Source organism: Myxine glutinosa, chromosome 4, assembly GCF_964187855.1.
Source record: "Myxine glutinosa chromosome 4, kmMyxGlut1.1, whole genome shotgun sequence".
Lineage (NCBI taxonomy): Eukaryota > Metazoa > Chordata > Myxini > Myxiniformes > Myxinidae > Myxine > Myxine glutinosa.
The window spans coordinates 192,126,094-192,144,406 of record NC_136264.1 but is presented as its reverse complement, the minus strand read 5'-3'; the positions used below and the strand labels follow the sequence as shown (position 1 = coordinate 192,144,406).

General features: G+C 44.0%; 1 protein-coding gene across 1 annotated transcript in view; it reads left to right on the top strand.

The window, feature by feature from the left end:
• Nucleotides 1–18,313, top strand: part of LOC137426001 (receptor-type tyrosine-protein phosphatase gamma) — a 383,032-nt gene that overhangs the window by 211,545 nt on the left and 153,174 nt on the right. Inside the window, exon 7 of the mRNA XM_078776830.1 lies at nucleotides 3,786–3,920. Coding sequence (XP_078632956.1) covers nucleotides 3,786–3,920 — 135 coding nt within the window. The remainder of the gene's footprint in view (nucleotides 1–3,785; nucleotides 3,921–18,313) is intronic.

Genomic DNA, 18,313 nt, shown 5'->3' with positions numbered 1-18,313 from the left:
TATTGGAGAGGAGTGTGAGGAGGTATTGGAGAGGAGTGTGAGGAGGTATTGGAGAGGAGTGTGAGGAGGAGTGGCATTGGAGAGGCATGAGGGTGGAGAGGAGTGAGGGGTCACATATTATGTGAAATAAATAAATTGTGTTCATTACACCATTTTAACCATTTTGTAAAATTTAATGTGCAGCATGTAAATCAAGATGTCCAAATGTCACACACGTCCATACCCGTGGGATTCCCACGGGTGACCCCACTAGTGTATGTATAATGTTGTAAAGATTAACTTATTAGATTTTGAGGTCAAAGGTCAAATCTGTAATAGGTCTATAATTTGAGAACGGCTGAAGTTATTTAATTCAAACTTGGTACAGGTATGTATAATGTTGTAAAGATTAACTTATTAGATTTTGAAGTCAAAAGTCAAATCTGTAATAGGTCTATAACTTGAGAACGGCTGAAGTGATCTAATTCAAACTTGGTACAGGTATGTATAATGATGTAAAAATTAAGTGATTAGATGTTGGGCACATTGGGCACAGCTGAATGGTTTTAAATCAAACTTAATACAAGTATTATAATGATGTAATAATGTGAGCGGAGGCATATCAGTCAACGTCGTGACGTCGAAGAGTGCCGTTCTAGTTTATGTATATATATATATATATATATTGTATTTTTTTCTCTACACGAACTATTGTTGTACTCCAGCCTGCAGGATAGCTAAGGGGTATGCACATTCATTTTTTAGCTGCCTAGGCTGGGTTTGAATGTCAACCCAGCTATAAACTGTCACCCTGGTGTTTCGCATGTGGGGCTTATGCTCACATCTCATTGTAAGTCCATCAGTGTACACACATCAATGCGGAATATCCATCTGATGGCCATTATGCCGAATAACCCATTCTCCAGCACTGGTCATTGGTGGACGTTACAGATTCCTCATTGTCTATCTGGAAATGTCGTTTAGGCAATGGGTGTTATTACCCAGCGCTCGCGAAGCGAAAAGCAGGGTTAAGCATTCATTTATGTACGTGTGCCGTGTGCTGTACGTGTGCCGTGTGCCCCAGAATGTCATCACGGGACCTACAGGTAGCTCTTGCCACTGTTGATGTCAAAGTGCACAAGTCTACCATTAGAAAGGGGCTGCACAAATTTGATCTACATGGGAGGTGTGCCAGGAGGAAACCTTTGCTGTCCAGAAGGACCATCAGGGCAAGACTAAAGTTTTCTAATGAACACCTCGGCAAAGACCAACACTTCTGGAACAATGTTCTCTGGACAGATGAGTCAAAGGTAGAGCTATTTGGCCACAGTACCAGAAGACATGTTTGGCGAAAACCAAAGACAGCATTTGACCACAAGAACCTGATACCAACTGCAAAGCATGGTGGTGGAAATATTATGGTTTGGGGCAGCTTTGCTGCATCAGGGCCTGGGCAGCTCACCATCATAGAATCCACTATGAATTCTTCATTGTACCAGAGGGTGATTGAGGATAATGTGAGGCCATCTGTCGGAGAGTTGAAGCTCAACCGAAGATGGACCTTGCAACATGACAATGACCCTAAACATACCAGTAAATCCACCAAGGAAAAGAAAGAAATGGAGGGTTCTGGAATGGCCAAGTCAAAGCCCGGATCTAAATCCCACCGAGATGTTGTGGGGGGATTTGAAACGAGCTGTGCATGCAAGAAACCCCTCAAACATCGCACAGCTGAAATAATTCTGCATGGAGGAGTGAGCAAAAATTTATTCCAGTCGATGTCAGAGACTGGTAGACAGTTATAAGAAACGCCTACTTGAGGTTGTTTCTGCCAAAGGGGGCAATACCACCTATTAGAGCCAAGGGTGTAGGCTACTTACTTTTTCCACATGTGAAATTTGCATTTATGTTTATTTAAATTATACAATGGACTACAAAATGTAAATGTTTCATGATATTTGTTATATTATATCACCTTTATCTATCAATATTGTTGAAATGAAGATCAAATAGCTGTTTGTTGAAATATGTTGAAAAAGTCAAAACTTTACATGGGGTGTACTTACTTTTTCACGTGACTGTATATATGTGTGTGTGTGTGTGTGTGTGTGTGTGTGTGTGTGTGTGTGTGTGTGTGTGTGTGTGTGTGTGTGTGTGTGTGTGTGTGTGTGTGTGCGCGTGCGTGTGTGTGTGTGGTTCCTGCATGAGATGCATAACCGTAATGGTTGGAGTGTCCCCTCTGAGTCTGGGAGGTTATATCCCCTCGCCGGGTCATACCAAACACTTTAAAAATGGTATGTACTGCTTCCTTGCTCGATGCTCAGCATTGTAATGGATAGAGCATGTTCAAACCAACCATAGCTTGGTAATAATACCGCAAACTTTAATTGGCCGAATGGCCTCATCCGACGCCAAATTTTGAAGTAAGGAAACTCATGTTATGACCACCGTCTGCCCTGCAATCTCAGCAGATGTCTCTCATTCTGTGAAGCTCTCATGTGCTCCAGCCTGAAAGAGGAGGCTTAAGTGGCGGAGCTCAAACAGCTACACATATTTGCTTAACAGTTCTGTTGATTGCTGGCCATTTTTAATTTCCTTTCCACTTTCCATTTTAAGTTTTCTGGCCATTTTCTTTCATAAATTACGCTTACAAATACAGTACTATGTGTGAGATAGGCCGCCGAGGTAATAATGACAAAAAAAACCACCTTTTAGAGGCCATTTTTCCCCGCAAGCGGGGGTTGGCCTTTTTCGGGAACCGTGGTTGTTGTTGTTTTTCGGTCCCCTTTTTGAAGCAATGTTTTACGGCCGGATGCCCTTCCTGACGCCAACCCTTTTTGCCGCCTTTAACGACAAGCAGGGAATTACCAGTGAACTGGTACTCAATTTGCCGACCTCGGAAGGATGACAGGCTGAGTCAACCCCCCTGGCGTTAATTCAGCGATTGACCGGGATTCGAACCCAGGATCCTAGGATCCTAAGCCGGCACCCTAGCCGCTAGCCCAACACCAGGGACTAAGAGGTAATGATGACATCTGGTCAAAAAACACTTTTTGTAAGAGTGCTCAATTGCTCTTTCTTTGAGCACTTTATATTTGAGAGTCGGGGAAAAGGCATCATGTGATGTGCTGGAACTTTTCAAAGAAACACTCTTAAACTCAAGTGACTCGAACTTGAAATGCAAGGGTGAATAATAATATATTTCTTTCATAAGCGCAAAGCCTCTTTTTCGTGCGTTTGATTTGTTGGGAAATCGGATTTGCCTTGAATTGACCGACGAATAATGTCCGTAATACCAGCATCGAGGCTGGAATGCTCTCGATGTTCCAGTACGTGTTCATCGAGTCTCAGATGGGTTTGAAAGAAGTAAGAAATAACTTTTTCAATTAAAATGTTGAGCTTCAGGCTATGTGAGGGAATTGAGCTCTTATTAATTTTTGCCCCAGCCTGAAAACGGCTGCTTTGCCGTTGGTGAAATCACCCGCTGTTTCCATCTCAGTTCCGGTAGCAAATAAACCAAACATCCCAAGAGACATACCATCGCCAAGTCATTATTTATGGCTCGTGTGTGATTTACGCACTTCTCACTTCTCTGCCTCTCTGTCAGACAGCTTCTTCCATCGTGTTTCTGCCCTGTCGGCATGCCCTCGGTCTGCCAACAGTTTAAGCAATGTCGTCGTAACTTCATCGGCCCTCGCTCAATTCCATCTACTTACCTCTGCCCGTATTGCTATCTTGCTTTCCTGCCATTCCTTTGGTCCTGACTGTAACCTCTGGCCTTTGCCAACCCTGCATCCTTCCCGCAGAAAAAGGCCGATCAGTATTGGCCATCGGAAGGTAGCGAAGAGTGCGGTGGCATCTTGGTCACTTTGAAATCCACCCGCATCACCTTCAACTACACCATTCGCCAATTCGTCCTGCAGAACGCTCGTCTCAAGAAGGCAAGGCCCACCCGGATCCACTGTTTTCATCCACCGGGGTTTGTTTGTATCGATGGGATTTGCACCTCTTAGCGGAGACTCTCAGGAACAGTGTGTATGAGTGGAGCTCTCATTTCGTGGGTGCGATTTAAAATTGCGTTAACGACGGAAATTGTTGTGTGACGTACTCATGGTGCCACAGACCGCTGCGGAGCACGTGCCGAAACAAACAATTCCTTGATATACTTTAATTACTTCCCTCCCTGTGTTCGCTAAATATCTGCAGTCCATATCCGAGGGATTCCCGGCAGGTAGTCAAACAACATGAACAACTGAGAGATGGGTTTTCTTATGTTTATCTCCACATTTATTGAAGAATCCATGTGCGCTTCCATGTTTCACTGCATGCCTCATTATGTGGGATGCTTGGAAAATGGCAACCGTTGTATAAATAACAGATAACTGCTTTTGTAAGTTGTTGTTTTGCATGACTGCATGCCCCAGAGCTTTTGCAACACATGCAGGAGAACAAAGCACCTGAATTAGGCTGTTTGTAAACCTGCAGCAATGGAGCAAACAGCCTCTCTCCATGCGTCTACCCCCTAACCTGCTAATCTACTTCACTTACACAAACATTGAACCTGCAAACTAAATTACTCACCATGCTGATCCACTTCAGTTATGCTCCTTATCTTACCATCCATCACACTTATGAAATCCCACAACCTACCAAACCACTCCACATACCAGAGCATCCCACATACCTCCACATACCCAAACATTCAACTGTAATCACTCACCATCCAAACAATCCAACCTCACTACCACAACCATCCACCCACTTCCTCAATCATGTAGCACACTTACCCGACCATGCCACCTATTTACCAAACAACCACATGTCGAATAATCCTACGTACTGACTAAATCAACTGCCCAACTCAATGGACTTCACCAACCCTTGACATCTACCCAGCCTTCCCACCTTCTCAGCCACTCAACCTACCAAACTTCCCTATTTCCACAACAACGCTTCCTACTCAACAACCCTACCAACTCAACTAGCGCCAACCAGGCCACCCTGCATATCGAACAATTAAGCTTTCCCAACCACTCTACCTACCAACTGCCACCCCTCCCTACCTAACTACTACCATACCTACCTTGTCATCCAACCTGTCAAACAACAACTGAACAACTCCATTTACCCAACCACCACGTCTTAAACAAGCACCATGCCTTAACCAATCACAATGCCTGAACCGATCACCATGTCTTCACCATCCATCACACGTTACCCAATCACCATGCCTTAACTATAACCACCATGTCTTCACCATCCATCACCCAATCACCATGCCTTAACTATAACCACCATGTCTTCACCATCCATCACCCAATCACCATGCCTTAACTATAACCACCATGTCTTCACCATCCATCACCCAATCACCATGCCTTAACTATAGCCACCATGTCTTCACCATCCATCACCCAATCACCATGCCTTAACTATAGCCACCATGTCTTCACCATCCATCACACGTTACCCAATCACCATGCCTTAACTATAGCCATCATGTCTTCACCATCCATCACCCAATCACCATGCCTTAACTATAACCACCATGTCTTCACCATCCATCACCCAATCACCATGCCTTAACTATAACCACCATGTCTTCACCATCCATCACACGTTACCCAATCACCATGCCTTAACTATAGCCATCATGTCTTCACCATCCATCACACGTTACCCAATCACCATGCCTTAACTATAACCACCATGTCTTCACCATCCATCACCCAATCACCCAATCACCATGCCTTAACTATAACCACCATGTCTTCACCATCCATCACACGTTACCCAATCACCATGCCTTAACTATAACCACCATGTCTTCACCATCCATCACACGTTACCCAATCACCATGCCTTAACTATAACCACCATGTCTTCACCATCCATCACACGTTACCCAATCACCATGCCTTAACTATAGCCACCATGTCTTCACCATCCATCACACGTTACCCAATCACCATGCCTTAACTATAACCACCATGTCTTCACCATCCATCACCCAATCACCATGCCTTAACTATAACCACCATGTCTTCACCATCCATCACCCAATCACCATGCCTTAACTATAACCACCATGTCTTCACCATCCATCACCCAATCACCATGCCTTAACTATAGCCACCATGTCTTCACCATCCATCACCCAATCACCATGCCTTAACTATAGCCACCATGTCTTCACCATCCATCACCCAATCACCATGCCTTAACTATAGCCACCATGTCTTCACCATCCATCACCCAATCACCATGCCTTAACTATAGCCACCATGTCTTCACCATCCATCACCCAATCACCATGCCTTAACTATAGCCACCATGTCTTCACCATCCATCACCCAATCACCATGCCTTAACTATAGCCACCATGTCTTCACCATCCATCACACGTTACCCAATCACCATGCCTTAACTATAACCACCATGTCTTCACCATCCATCACACGTTACCCAATCACCATGCCTTAACTATAGCCATCATGTCTTCACCATCCATCACACGTTACCCAATCACTATGCCTTAACTATAACCACCATGTCTTCACCATCCATCACCCAATCACCCAATCACCATGCCTTAACTATAACCACCATGTCTTCACCATCCATCACCCAATCACCCAATCACCATGCCTTAACTATAGCCACCATGTCTTCACCATCCATCACACGTTACCCAATCACCATGCCTTAACTATAGCCATCATGTCTTCACCATCCATCACCCAATCACCATGCCTTAACTATAACCACCATGTCTTCACCATCCATCACCCAATCACCATGCCTTAACTATAACCACCATGTCTTCACCATCCATCACACGTTACCCAATCACTATGCCTTAACTATAACCACCATGTCTTCACCATCCATCACACGTTACCCAATCACCATGCCTTAACTCTCACCACCATGTCTTCACCATCCATCACTCGTTACCCAATCACCATGCCTTAACTATAGCCACCATGTCTTCACCATCCATCACACGTTACCCAATCACCATGCCTTAACTATAACCACCATGTCTTCACCATCCATCACCCAATCACCCAATCACCATGCCTTAACTATAACCACCATGTCTTCACCATCCATCACCCAATCACCATGCCTTAACTATAACCACAATGTCTTCACCATCCATCACACGTTACCCAATCACCATGCCTTAACTATAACCACCATGTCTTCACCATCCATCACCCAATCACCATGCCTTAACTATAACCACCATGTCTTCACCATCCATCACCCAATCACCATGCCTTAACTATAGCCACCATGTCTTCACCATCCATCACCCAATCACCATGCCTTAACTATAGCCACCATGTCTTCACCATCCATCACCCAATCACCATGCCTTAACTATAGCCACCATGTCTTCACCATCCATCACACGTTACCCAATCACCATGCCTTAACTATAACCACCATGTCTTCACCATCCATCACACGTTACCCAATCACCATGCCTTAACTAATAACCACCATGTCTTCACCATCCATCACACGTTACCCAATCACCATGCCTTAACTATAACCACCATGTCTTCACCATCCATCACACGTTACCCAATCACCATGCCTTAACTATAGCCATCATGTCTTCACCATCCATCACACGTTACCCAATCACCATGCCTTAACTATAACCACCATGTCTTCACCATCCATCACACGTTACCCAATCACCATGCCTTAACTATAGCCATCATGTCTTCACCATCCATCACACGTTACCCAATCACCATGCCTTAACTATAGCCATCATGTCTTCACCATCCATCACACGTTACCCAATCACCATGCCTTAACTATAACCACCATGTCTTCACCATCCATCACACGTTACCCAATCACCATGCCTTAACTATAACCACCATGTCTTCACCATCCATCACACGTTACCCAATCACCATGCCTTAACTATAACCACCATGTCTTCACCATCCATCACACGTTACCCAATCACCATGCCTTAACTATAGCCATCATGTCTTCACCATCCATCACACGTTACCCAATCACCATGCCTTAACTATAGCCACCATGTCTTCACCATCCATCACACGTTACCCAATCACCATGCCTTAACTATAGCCATCATGTCTTCACCATCCATCACACGTTACCCAATCACCATGCCTTAACTATAACCACCATGTCTTCACCATCCATCACACGTTACCCAATCACCATGCCTTAACTATAGCCACCATGTCTTCACCATCCATCACACGTTACCCAATCACCATGCCTTAACTATAACCACCATGTCTTCACCATCCATCACACGTTACCCAATCACCATGCCTTAACTATAACCACCATGTCTTCACCATCCATCACACGTTACCCAATCACCATGCCTTAACTATAACCATCATGTCTTCACCATCCATCACACGTTACCCAATCACCATGCCTTAACTATAGCCATCATGTCTTCACCATCCATCACACGTTACCCAATCACCATGCCTTAACTATAACCACCATGTCTTCACCATCCATCACCCAATCACCCAATCACCATGCCTTAACTATAACCACCATGTCTTCACCATCCATCACCCAATCACCCAATCACCATGCCTTAACTATAACCACCATGTCTTCACCATCCATCACCCAATCACCATGCCTTAACTATAACCATCATGTCTTCACCATCCATCACACGTTACCCAATCACCATGCCTTAACTATAACCACCATGTCTAAACCATCCATCACACGTTACCCAATCACCATGCCTTAACTATAACCACCATGTCTAAACCATCCATCACATGTTACCCAATCACCATGCCTTAACTATAGCCACCATGTCTTCACCATCCATCACACGTTACCCAATCACCATGCCTTAACTATAACCACCATGTCTTCACCATCCATCACACGTTACCCAATCACCATGCCTTAACTATAACCACCATGTCTAAACCATCCATCACATGTTACCCAATCACCATGCCTTAACTATAACCACCATGTCTAAACCATCCATCACATGTTACCCAATCACCATGCCTTAACTACAACCACCTTGTCTTAACCAACCATCACGCCATAACCAACCACCACCTACACCCATACAACATGGCACAATTCGATTTTTTAAATAATAATCTTGACGGATAGAACCTATTTATTTGGATTTTTATCGATTTTCTCACCTTTAACCCGCACACACACTGCACACTCCAGAGCAGTGGTTTTCAAACATATGTAAATGCTTTGCTTATTGAATTTTTTTCACATTAATGGGACACGAATAAGATTTTAACCGTCATACTTTTATGTCCCATTTATATTAATTTCACCAATTAACGGTGGAAACATTTTTGTCGTAACTTTTGATTTGGTCTGTAAATGATCTGAAATCGATGCTTCTCAGCATTTACCGATAAAAATCTTATCCTGCCAAGTCTTTTTTATATGGTACACAATGCGGTGCATAGTGGTGAAGATATGCAGGTGCAAGTTGTTATGGCTCATTCAAGATTGGTTGTGCTGTTCCATTACTTTTGTTGATATCTCTATGCTCTTGTTTGGTCTTGCAGTATATGTCTTCGGACTTAGATCATTCCTTTTTTTGTTTTCTTTACAGGAGCGAGGCTCATGGAAGGGCAATTTAGATCAGACAGTGGGTAACAGGATAAGACATAGAGTAGGGGAGGAAACGCTGAGACTAGCAAGTAAGATGATTGGGTTAGGAAGGGTTAATGTGGGTAATGAAGGTCATGGGTCAAAATTGGGGATGGACATGACAGATGGTGGAGCGCTGCTTGCTTGAAGCCCTGGAGGGAAGAGTGAAACTGAACGGCCTCTGGAAGGTAATTTCATAGATGGGAAAAGCGAGGAATTATAGAGTCGAGGTGTGCAGTCAGCCTAGATTTTGGAAGTTTGGTTTGCTTGAAGAAGGTGTGCATCCTGCAGTAGATAGGGAGGGTCGAAGGACTGAGAGAGAGCATAGGACACAATATTGGAGAAGAGGCGGTAAACAAATAAACACAGACCACTGACCTCCTTGCGATGTGAAAGCAACATACACTACATTACCAAAAGTATGCGGACACCCCTCCTAATTAGTGGATTCGGCCATGCAATCAGCCAAGCAATCTCCACAGACAAACATTGGCAGTAGAATGGGCCATACTGAAGAGCTCAGTGACTTTCAACGTGGCACCGTCATAGAATGCCACCTTTCTAACAAGTCAGTTCATCAAATTCCTGTCCTGCTAGAGCTGCCCCGGTCAACTGTAAGTGCTGTTATTGTGGAGTGGAAACATCTAGGAGCAACAACAGCTCAGCCGCGAAATGGTAGGCCACACAAGCTCAGAGAACGGGACCGCCGAGTGCTGAAGCGCGTAGCATATAAAAATCGTCTGTCCTCGGTTGCAACACAAACTGCCTCTGCAAGCAACGTCAGCACAACAACTGTTCGTCGGGAGCTTATGAAATGGGTTTCCATGGCCGAGCAGCCGCACACGAGCCTAAGATCACCATGCGCAATGCCAAACGTCGGCTGGAGTGGTGTAAAGCTCGCCGCCATTGGACTCTGGAGCAGTGCATACGAGTTCTCGGGAGTGATGAATCATGCTTCATCATCTGGCATTCGGACGGACGAATCGGGGTTGGCGGATGCCAGGAGAACGCTACCTGCCCGAATGCATAGTGCCAAATGTAAAGTTTGGTGGAGGAGGAATAATGGTCTGGGGCTGTTTTTCATAGTTCAAGCCCTGAGTTCCAGTGAAGGGAAATCTTAATGCGACAGCATACAATGACATTCTAGACGATTGGGTGCTTCCAACTTTGTGGCAACAGTTTGGGGAAGGCCTTTCCTGTTTCAGCATGACAATGTTCCCATGCACAAAACGAGGTCCATACAGAAATGGTTTGTCGAGATCTGTGTGGAAGAACTTGACTGGCCTGCACAGAGCCCTGACCTCAACCCCATCGAACACCTTTGTGATGAATTGGAACGCTGAATGCGAGCCAGGCCTAATCGCCCAACATCAGTACCCGATCTCACTAATGCTCTTGTGGCTGAATTGAAGCAAATCCCCGCAGCAATGTTCCAACATCTCGTGGAAAGCCTTCCCAGAAGAGTGGAGGCTGTTATAGCAGCAAAGGGGGAAAAACTCCATATTAATGCCCATTAATTTGGAATGAGATATGTGATGTTCGGGTGTCCACATATTTTTGGTCATGTTGTGTACTTTGTGCTTCGGCCCCATCACCGGAGATTCCTATTATTTTGAGAGCTTTAGATTACACAGAATCCATGAGTCATGTTGAGGCGCCACCCCATACCGGAGAAAAGTGCTCCATTGAGTTCCCAACAAGTTTTTGTAGATCGTGAGTAGCTTTGATTTTAGATCGACGGAAGATGCCCAGCACCTTCAGTTTATCTGTTGTTTTCATTCACCATGTTCTGTCGAAGCTCATTAAAAACCTAGTAAGTTCAGTTCAGGTGGGATACCTTAGACCAACCGACCTACACACAACCAAACACCACACCTACCTAACCTTGCTAACCACTCCTCAAACTCAAGTGTCCCACCTCAATGCAATCCATGAATAATGATATTTGAAATGTCATATTTAGAAACATTTATGTACTTTATTAAACCCCATTTCAGTAATTCATCTTTGTAAACGCCACTTATCACTGAAGGTGATTGGCCATTACGGTTTTACTTCTCCATTCAAATATCGACGTTTTTACTGCATGTTCCACCACATTACACATTAAACACTCATTTCTCATTTCACATCAAGTGCTGTGCTTTTCCAGTTTGCCATTTGTCTGCCAAACACAAAAAAATCTGTCAAATGCGGAGGAAGTAATGATGCATTCAGTATGATAAATGACCTGTAATAAAATCACCAAAGATTAGTGATTGGCAGGTGAAAATGCCTTAATACATCCTGGAGATTCCGTTAACCTTTACATTCTTGAAACTTTTAATTGTAACCTTTTCTTTCCTTCCGACGATGCTTAGCATACACCTTTGCTTCCAAATGAGGTGCCTATATAATAATGAGTTCTCTTACAAGTAACTTCAACTCGGAGGAGGCCATTAGCCCCATCAAAGCCTGCACTATTATTCCCAACTTATGTTTGTTTTGGCCATTCTCTATCCTTTTAAAATGCTCAGCATCAGCAAGGAATCAGCACGTACCATTTTTGAACAAAACACGGAAAGAGCAGAGGGTACAAGACCATAAAGGAGGTGGTAAGAGACAGAGAGACCACCGACCTCTCAGCAATGGCAAAGTGATAGGCCCATACGGCACAAAAATGGAGGAACACAGCATTCCCAATTTCACTATTCCAATATGCTGTGTTTTGTTTGTTCAATGCCCACCTCATGCGGAGTTACTGTGTTATTGAGTCCACCTGTCTAGGGAACTATGCTTCCCTGAGAGCTAGAACTTTTCTGGAAAGATCGAGGAGATACTGGAGATGTGATTCCATGTAAAAGCTGAAATTCGACAAAAATGGACATACTGTGTTCTTCCATTTCTGGGCAGCATCGACTCAGCTTAATCGCAGGAGATTCCAATGATCTTGATGGCCTTGGTTTCCTTGACGTCAACATGAAAGAGATGTGAGGCAGGAGAGAGCAGTTACTCCATCAAGCTGCAGAAAAGGCCTTGTAGGTGGATAGGAGTTCAGGTTTGCCAATGAGGGATTTTGTACGATGGAGGATCCCCAGTCGGCGACTGGCTTTGGAGGCCAGCTTGGAAATGTGGTTTTCCCAGAAAAGATCATGGATGATAGTGAGACCCAAGAGTTTGAATAACTGAACTTCCTGAAGAGGATTGTGAATAAAGTAGATGGGCGGGTTTGCTAGACGTTCCTTTCAGAGAGAGAGTATAAGAGTGTGAGATTTGTCAGGATTGAAAGACATATTCAAAGCCATATTCATACGTGAGCATATTCCTTTGCTTCCAACTGAGGTTAACATTTACCTTTGCGTTCCACAATGATTATAACATATGCCTTCAGCATATACAATACATGCCCAAAAGTATGCGGACACCCCTTCTAATTAGCGTATTCGGCTGTTTCAGCCACACCCATTGCTGACAGGTATATAGAATCAAGCACACAGCCATGCAATCTCCACAGACAAACATTGGCAGCAGAAAGGGCCGTACTGAAGAGCTCAGTGACTTTCAACGTGTCACCGTCATAGGATGCCACCTTTCCAACAAGTCAGTTCGTCAAATTTCTGCCCTGCTAGAGCTGCCCCGGTCAACTGTAAGTGCTGTTATTGTGATGAGGAAACATCTAGGAGCAACAACAGCTCAGCCGTGAAGTGGAAGGCCACACAAGCTCACAGAAAGGGACAACCGAGTGCCGAAACATGTAGTGTGTAAAGAACGTCTGTCCTCGGTTTCAACACTCACTGCCAAGTTCCAAACTGCCTCTGGAAGCAGCATCAGCACAACTAATGTTCGTCAGGAGCTTCATGAAATGGGTTTCCATTGTTGAGCAGCAGCACACAAGCCTAAGATCACCATGCGCAATGCCATGAGTCAGCTGGAGTGGTGTAAAGCTCACCGCCATTAGACTCTGGAGTAGTGGAAACGCGTTCTCTGGAGTGATGAATCACACTTCACCATCTGGCAGTCCAACGGACAAATCTGTGTTTGGCGGATGCCAGGAGAATGCTACATGCCCAAATGCATACATGCTGCCTTATGTAAAGATTGGTGGAGGAGGAATAATGGTTTGGGGTTGTTTTTCATGTTTCGGGCTAGGCCACTTGGTTCCAATGAAGGGAAATCTTAACGCCACAGCATACAATGACATACTAGATGATTGTGTGCATCCTACTTTGTGGCAACAGTTTGGGGAAGGCCCTTTCCTGTTTCAGCATGACAATGCCCCCATGCACAAGTGAGGTCCATACAGAAATGGTTTGTCGAGATCGGTGTGGAAGAACTTGACTGGCCTGCACAGAGCCGCGACCTCAACCACATCGAACACCTTTGGGATGGAACGCCGACTGCAAGCCAGGCCTAATCGCCCAACATCAGTGCCCGACCTAACTAATGCTCTTGTGGCTGAATGGAAGCAAATCCTCGCAGCAATCTTCCAACATCTAGTGTAAAGCCTTCCCAGAAGAGTGGAGGCTGTTATAGCAGCAAAGGAGGGACCAAATCCATACTAATGCCCATTATTTTGGAACGAGATGTGTGATGTTTGGGTGTCCACATACATTTGGTCATGTGGTACCTTTGTCTTGTGTCAGTTGATAAAAAAACATCAATGAAATGGTACGTCAATGCAAACCCACACGAGCCTTGATAGGGTCCAGTATTCCTCCATTATATTCAAGAATATTTTAACTTTTATGATAAAATACTAGCCGAAAGCACCCGGTGTTGCCCGGGTTCTTTTTGAATGAATTTACTACTATAATTCAGCTTTTACCCACGGCCGTATAAGATTGACCACTATAATTCAGCTCAGCTTTTAATTGCGAAATGGGCCCGGCCCTGCCGAGGTGGGCCTCGACCGGCCTCGCCACCTCGCCTATAACCTTCCCAGGGCCCGTCCCAACATTTTTATTTCTTGTTCAATGAATTTACTACTATAATTTTCGCGGCCGTAGAAGATTGACTACTATAATTCAGCTCAGCTTTTAATTGCGAAATGGGCCCGGCCCTGCCGAGGTGGGCCTCGACCGGTCTCGCCACTGAGCCTATAACCTTCCCGGGGCCTGTCCCGACATTTTTTGTATTAGAGGTTTCCTCCTATCTTTCAACGTTCAGGAGATTAGAGCACGCAGACAAACAAACAAACAAATAAAAACTTTCTTTTATATATGTATATAGATAGATAGATTAAATATTTTTCATTGAATAGAATCTTTTAACCAATTATCCCTTAAAGAGAAAAACGTTGAAAGATTCACGAATAGTTTATCCAACGACATTAAAAATCAAGATCCACAGAATAACAAGACATCATACTATAATTTGAGCATGTTTATTGATTTATTTTTTATTTATTTTTTGTATACAAGATCGAGGCTCGTGTAAGAGCTAACATTGATCACAAAAAGACAAACTGACACATAAAACATAAAACATATGATAAAGCGAGCGGGAGACAAAATGGAGAGCAGGGACGTCAGGAGATCTGTGGGAGGGAGAGGGCTTGGGGGGAGGAGGCATGGGAAGGAGGGGTGGGGGTGTAGGAGAGGTAAAAAAAAACAAAAACACATGGACACTGCTAGGACTTCCAGGAAAGAAGTCGGTATTTCAAAAAAAGTGGATCTGGGGTGAATTAACGGAGGTAGAAAAGATCAAGATTTTGGATGGGGGAAGATGAGAGATGGTGGTGATCAGCTGTTTTAAAGACCTGGAGGGAGGAGTGGGATTGAAGTATATTGGTTTTGTGCATTATTCTGTCTGTTTGTCTGTATGTCAGTCACCTACAGGTCACAATTTTCAACCGATCTTCACGAAACTTCACCTAATGGTAGAGTTGGTCATAAGCAAGAAGCCTATTGTTTTTGGGGTCAAATGTCAACATAGGCCAAAGGTCACCAACTTTGTCAAATTTCTAAAATCCTCAATTTTCATCCGATTGACTTGAGATTTTAAAAGTATTTGCATATCTGGTCACTGAATTCAACCACAAACTATTTTTGAGGTCAACATAGGCCAAGAGGTCAATATAGGCCAGATTTCTAAAATCCTCAATTTTTTTCTGATTAACTTGAAATTTAAAGATAACTTGCATATATGGTCACTGAATTCAACCAAGTATTTTTGAGGTCAACATAGGCCAAAAGGGCAACATAGGCCAAAAGGTCCATAAAGGCCAAATTTCTAAAATCCTCTGTTTTCATCTGATTAACTTGAAATTTGAAGAGGATTTACATATCTGGTCACTAAATTCAACCACCAAGCATTTTTGAGGTCATCATAGGCCAACTTATTTTCTGGATTTCGCAAGTATCGTGCTATGCATGACATATTTCTTGTTTGTGTGTTTGTTTGACTGAGTTGAAAATTATTGATTGTATTCGGGGTGTGCACAAGTCGATTTTCAGCAGTAATACAATTTCATAGTCCCGTGGTTTAGGATGGGAGGACAACCCCAATTCTTTCAATGTAACTATTGCATAACTCTGCTCCTGGTGGGAGGGGGTATTACAAGTATACGAAAACAATTCTGGGGGAATTAACCCTTCCATAAAGATGGGTTCTTCACTCATCCTGATATGATCAGATAAATGCTGCCTCATTAAGGGACCATGCCATTCTGGCTGGTACCCTATTGATTTAGTTCCGATTATTATCACACTTCCGACACCGTTTTATTTACTTGCTTTTAAATCCATTTTCTCTGCATCCGCTTGTCTGATCGATGCAAAACTTTCAACATAAGAGCGACTAATAATAGCCATTTATTTCACCCCATGAGGTGCACAGAGCTGCCGAGGAAGTTTCATTGGCTAATGAGTACAATCCTGGACAGGTCACCACTCCAACACAGGATACTTGAATGGCTTATTGCCCCAGTAAGTTGGTACTCATTTTGCCGACCTTGGAAGGATGACAGGCTGAGTCAACACACCAGGTGTTATTTCAACGACATGACAGGGGCTCAAACTCAAGATGTTGAGCCAGCCACCTTAACCATTTCGCCAATGCCAGACTAAAAGTAGCGACTACCCATGGATAATATTTTTTCGTGATAACTCTGACATCATAGGTCACATGGTATCACATCCAAGTTGGATAAAAAGAAAAACATTGAACCTCTTCTCCGAAACTGCTGAAGGGAAAAAAATTAAACTTCACACATGTCAGGTACTCGCCAGGGGGAATGAAAGTTGATAATTACATATATATTCCTGTTTATTAAATTATACAGATGAGATTTATCACTAACACACACACGCACACACACTTGGAGTCTGCCGACCAAATTCCAAATTCCTGTCCTAACTACTGCTGGGAAGGCAATGGCAAGCCACCTAGTATAGTAACCCTTCCCGAACAGAGGTTGGTACATCATAAATCAAAAATATATGTATGTTATATTGTTTTTCTTGAAGGAAATAAATGTAAATATACATGTACATATATATATATATATATACTACAGATACGTACACAGATACAGATTGAACCCCCTAACTTGACTAGGAAGCAAGGCACATATTGAGTCTCACCCCAGCAGTTGCTGCACAACCTGTTAGCACCAAGTGTCGCCTGCCATGCGGACACATTGTCTCTGCCCTGCTCATCAACAGCTAGGAGATTTGCAGTCCGGAATATTAAATTTAACCAAAGAAGGACACTGACCCTATGGCACGATGCTGACATCATGTGCATAAATTACACCAACACATCACCTCCAAACTAGGAGGCATCAATGTGGTACTCAAGTCTTTGCAGACTGAGATTAAAGCTCTATGGTCACAAATGGACAAAGGCAGAGATGTCGATCTAGATTTCGCCCTTATTATATTTTATATACATACATATATATACATATATATATATTGTTACGGTCCGCGGTTAAGGATGGTATGTTTGCCGAGCGGAGGCTCCGCAACCGAACAGTTGTTCCCCGACTAAACCCGATTCACCCAAACGTTGGCCGTATCGCGCCACAGATATTCAATGGGGAAAAGACTAAGATGACGAATGCAAAGAGGAAGAAGAAGAAGACATACAGAAGAGTAACGGGGTTTATTATTATTTACACACACATAAGCAAAAAGAGCAGTCACGGGTATTTACAGCGGACATGAAAAAGCAGGTAACACAGTGCAAATTACTAGCTTATACTGACTTAGTTTACTACCCAGGACAGCACGAACAGAACAAACTCACGTACGCAAATTGATGGAAGGGTAGGAATCGTTTGGAGGGATGAGCAGGTGGGATCACAGGGCACAGCGAGCAGGTCCACTCCGGGCGGGAAGCGAGGAGCCGGCAGCTCCTTGTATTCGGCTTTACAGCGCACGCCGGCAGGGTCACTCGGCTGGTTGAAACGGGGCTGGTTGAAGCGGCTCTTTGTCAAAGGCTTTTCATATCTCTCACGCAACTCCGGTGCAACTCTGAAATCTCTCCCGGTGGACTGCCAACCCTCTCACGCACCTGGACTCATCTGCCGTATCTCTCGTGTAGCTTGTCCCAGCGATCGTCGCACCCTTCTCATCCAAACCTTCAGCGCGGGTCTGACATGCCCCCCTCGGTTTCGGTACCGCCCTCCCCCCGTGCTCTGTTTCGTGACCTTGTATGGTAATCCCACGGGCTT